Below are 5,000 nucleotides of genomic sequence, written 5' to 3'. Positions count from 1 at the left end.
ACACTGAACTAGAATAAGCAATGATTCTGAAGGTGAACACGGCCTTCATTTCCTACTTCAATCCTTTTGTGTTTCATTCTCTCTCTCTTTCTCTATATCGCTACTGCTTCCTCTCTGTCGTCGTTCCTCTCCCCCCCCCCCACACAGAGAAGACGATGTCCAGGTATGGAGGTCTGCCAGGTGAGCTCCATATGATAGAACTGGAGAAGAGTCCCCGTGGAGTCACTAGCACCGAGGCCCCGGGACAGGGTCTGGTTCCTGGTCTGGGTCTCAGCCTGACGGAGGACAGGGAAGGTTCCAGAGCCCACCTCGGTGTCTACGTGGCCGGGGTCGACCCCCAGGGGGCGGCGGGGCGAGACGGACGGATACGCGTGGGAGATGAGCTACTGGAGGTGAGTCAGTGTGTGTGAGAGAGATTAGAGAAAGAGACACCACACTGCAGGTGGCAGTATGCCCCTCTCTCAGTTTGTTTTAATGACTCGTAGAAGTTTCAATGCAGACAGCCGTGAATGGAGCTGCCCATGCTGTCACAGAATACAGGATGGCACAGATACAAAGAAGGACCCTCTATGACAACTCTATGATGGCCAGATACAAAGAAGGACCCTCTATGACAACTCTATGATGGCCAGATACAAAGAAGGATCCTCTATCCACCTCTATGATAGCCAGATACAAAGAAGGACCCTCTATCCCACCTCTATGATAGCCAGATACAAAGAAGGACCCTCTATCCACCTCTATGATAGCCAGATACAAAGAAGGACCCTCTATCCACCTCTATGATAGCCAGATACAAAGAAGGACCCTCTATCCATATCTATGATGGCCAGATACAAAGAAGGACCCTCTATCCACCTCTATGATTAAATCCCACCAACCCCCCCCATATATTTAGGATGTTTATAATAGCAATAAGGCACCTCGGGGGTTTGTGGTATATGGCCAATCTACCACAGCTAAGGGCTGTGTCCAGGCACTCCACGATGTGTCGATCCTGTATGGTCATAGTCACCAGATCACTACAGCCATTCCTCAACACTGTTGTAGAGGACCACAGCCCCTAACATACAGTACCGTCAGATATAGTAGTAATGTATAGTATTATATAGTATGTCCTGGTTGTAGATCAACGGTCAGATCCTGTATGGTCGTAGTCACCAGAACGCTACAGCCATTCCTCAACACTGTTGTAGAGGACCACAGCCCCTAACATACAGTACCGTCAGATATAGTAGTAATGTGTAGTATTATATATTATGTCCTTGTTGTAGATCAACGGTCAGATCCTGTATGGTCGTAGTCACCAGAACGCTACAGCCATTCCTCAACACTGTTGTAGAGGACCACAGCCCCTAACATACAGTACCGTCAGATATAGTAGTAATGTGTAGTATTATATAGTATGTCCTGGTTGTAGATCAACGGTCAGATCCTGTATGGTCGTAGTCACCAGATCACTACAGCCATTCCTCAACACTGTTGTAGAGGACCACAGCCCCTAACATACAGTACCGTCAGATATAGTAGTAATGTGTAGTATTATATATTATGTCCTGGTTGTAGATCAACGGTCAGATCCTGTATGGTCGTAGTCACCAGATCACTACAGCCATTCCTCAACACTGTTGTAGAGGACCACAGCCCCTAACATACAGTACCGTCAGATATAGTAGTAATGTGTAGTATTATATATTATGTCCTGGTTGTAGATCAACGGTCAGATCCTGTATGGTCGTAGTCACCAGATCACTACAGCCATTCCTCAACTCTGTTGTAGAGGACCACAGCCCCTAACATACAGTACCGTCAGATATAGTAGTAATGTATAGTATTATATATTATGTCCTGGTTGTAGATCAACGGTCAGATCCTGTATGGTCGTAGTCACCAGAACGCTACAGCCATCCTCAACGGTGCTCCTTCTAAAGTCCAGATTCTCCTCAGCAGGTACAGTATAGAACCACGCACCACACAGTAAATGGGATTACACGACACGCTGTTGAGATGCCCCCTTTTTTTGACTTTTCGTGTAGAAGAGTTTGTATCAAATAAAATCAAACCATATCAAAGTAATTTGACTGGTTTTAAAGTCATGTGATTTTACTGTGCTTGAAATATAGTAACTATGGATTTATTCGTTGTCACGGTGACCAATTAATCAACTGTGACCACCAATTACTTCATTATATTTCCAAGATGGCGACTGTGATGTCTAACAGAGGTGTTATTGTTTTGATCAGGAATAAAGCCGCTCTGGCGAAGATGACTCAAGGACCCATGGGTGGGGACTCCTCCTCTTCCTCCCTCCATCCCTCCATCTCTCTCTCCTCTTTTCTCCACCCCTCCATCCACGTCTCTACCTCCCATCCCCCCATTCCTCCCCACTCCTCTGTCGGCACTGCCAGGAACGCCTCCTCCTCCTCCAGCGGGCGATCTGATTGGCCAACGGGCTCCGCTCTGACTCCTGACCTCCTGTGCTGTCCCATAATAACCGGCGTTGACAGCACCATAGAGATCTGTAAAGGACACTTGGGCCTGGGACTCAGCATCGTCGGGGGGTGTGACACGCTACTGGTAAGAGAGACAGAGAGAGAGAGAGAGAGAGAGAGAGAGAGATGGGAGAGAAAGACAGAGTGAGAGAGAGAGAGAGAGAGAGAGAGAGAGAGATGGGAGAGAAAGACAGAGTGAGAGAGAGAGAGAGAGAGAGAGAGAGAGAGAGAGAGAGAGAGAGAGAGAAAGCGTGATAGTGTGTGTTCGTGTGTGTAAAGGACACACATAACTCGGCCTCATCATCGGGATGATGTACTGTAGAACACCCTCTACTGGGGTAACATACCAACTGGTCTGATGATGTACTGTAGAACACCCTCTACTGGGGTAACATACCAACTGGTCTGATGATGTACTGTAGAACACCCTCTACTGGGGTAACATACCAACTGGTCTGATGATGTACTGTAGAACACCCTCTACTGGGGTAACATACCAACTGGTCTGATGATGTACTGTAGAACACCCTCTACTGGGGTAACATACCAACTGGTCTGATGATGTACTGTAGAACACCCTCTACTGGGGTAACATACCAACTGGTCTGATGATGTACTGTAGAACACCCTCTACTGGGGTAACATACCAACTGGTCTGATGATGTACTGTAGAACACCCTCTACTGGGGTAACATACCAACTGGTCTGATGATGTACTGTAGAACACCCTCTACTGGGGTAACATACCAACTGGTCTGATGATGTACTGTAGAACACCCTCTACTGGGGTAACATACCAACTGGTCTGATGATGTACTGTAGAACACCCTCTACTGGGGTAACATACCAACTGGTCTGATGATGTACTGTAGAACACCCTCTACTGGGGTAACATACCAACTGGTCTGATGATGTACTGTACTCTACTGGGGTAACATACCAACTGGTCTGATGATGTACTGTAGAACACCCTCTACTGGGGTAACATACCAACTGGTCTGATGATGTACTGTAGAACACCCTCTACTGGGGTAACATACCAACTGGTCTGATGATGTACTGTAGAACACCCTCTACTGGGGTAACATACCAACTGGTCTGATGATGTACTGTAGAACACCCTCTACTGGGGTAACATACCAACTGGTCTGATGATGTACTGTAGAACACCCTCTACTGGGGTAACATACCAACTGGTCTGATGATGTACTGTACTCTACTGGGGTAACATACCAACTGGTCTGATGATGTACTGTAGAACACCCTCTACTGGGGTAACATACCAACTGGTCTGATGATGTACTGTAGAACACCCTCTACTGGGGTAACATACCAACTGGTCTGATGATGTACTGTAGAACACCCTCTACTGGGGTAACATACCAACTGGTCTGATGATGTACTGTAGAACACCCTCTACTGGGGTAACATACCAACTGGTCTGATGATGTACTGTACTCTACTGGGGTAACATACCAACTGGTCTGATGATGTACTGTAGAACACCCTCTACTGGGGTAACATACCAACTGGTCTGATGATGTACTGTAGAACACCCTCTACTGGGGTAACATACCAACTGGTCTGATGATGTACTGTAGAACACCCTCTACTGGGGTAACATACCAACTGGTCTGATGATGTACTGTAGAACACCCTCTACTGGGGTAACATACCAACTGGTCTGATGATGTACTGTAGAACACCCTCTACTGGGGTAACATACCAACTGGTCTGATGATGTACTGTACTCTTCTGGGGTAACATACCAACTGGTCTGATGATGTACTGTAGAACACCCTCTACTGGGGTAACATACCAACTGGTCTGATTATGTACTGTAGAACACCCTCAACTGGGGAAACTTACCAACTGGTCTGATGATGTACTGTAGAACACCCTCTACTGGGGTAACATACCAACTGGTCTGATGATGTACTGTAGAACACCCTCTACTGGGGTAACATACCAACTGGTCTGATGATGTACTGTAGAACACCCTCTACTGGGGTAACATACCAACTGGTCTGATGATGTACTGTAGAACACCCTCTACTGGGGTAACATACCAACTGGTCTGATGATGTACTGTAGAACACCCTCTACTGGGGTAACATACCAACTGGTCTGATGATGTACTGTAGAACACCCTCTACTGGGGTAACATACCAACTGGTCTGATGATGTACTGTAGAACACCCTCTACTGGGGTAACATACCAACTGGTCTGATGATGTACTGTAGAACACCCTCTACTGGGGTAACATACCAACTGGTCTGATGATGTACTGTAGAACACCCTCTACTGGGGTAACATACCAACTGGTCTGATGATGTACTGTAGAACACCCTCTACTGGGGTAACATACCAACTGGTCTGATGATGTACTGTAGAACACCCTCTACTGGGGTAACATACCAACTGGTCTGATGATGTACTGTAGAACACCCTCTACTGGGGTAACATACCAACTGGTCTGATGATGTACTGTAGAACACCCTCTACTG

General features: G+C 46.7%; 1 protein-coding gene across 1 annotated transcript in view; it reads left to right on the top strand.

Moving 5' to 3' along the window:
- The window catches only part of LOC139419138 (multiple PDZ domain protein-like), a 107,872-nt gene that overhangs the window by 76,284 nt on the left and 26,588 nt on the right, over window positions 1–5,000 (top strand). Inside the window, 3 exon segments of the mRNA XM_071169100.1 lie at window positions 148–392; window positions 1,859–1,950; window positions 2,244–2,577. Of these exon segments, the coding sequence (XP_071025201.1) occupies window positions 148–392; window positions 1,859–1,950; window positions 2,244–2,577 (671 nt within the window).

The sequence above is a fragment of the Oncorhynchus clarkii genome, chromosome 10 (genome assembly GCF_045791955.1).
Source record: "Oncorhynchus clarkii lewisi isolate Uvic-CL-2024 chromosome 10, UVic_Ocla_1.0, whole genome shotgun sequence".
Lineage (NCBI taxonomy): Eukaryota > Metazoa > Chordata > Actinopteri > Salmoniformes > Salmonidae > Oncorhynchus > Oncorhynchus clarkii.
Note: the sequence above shows the minus strand (reverse complement) of the source record. Positions and strands in the feature narration are given on the sequence as shown.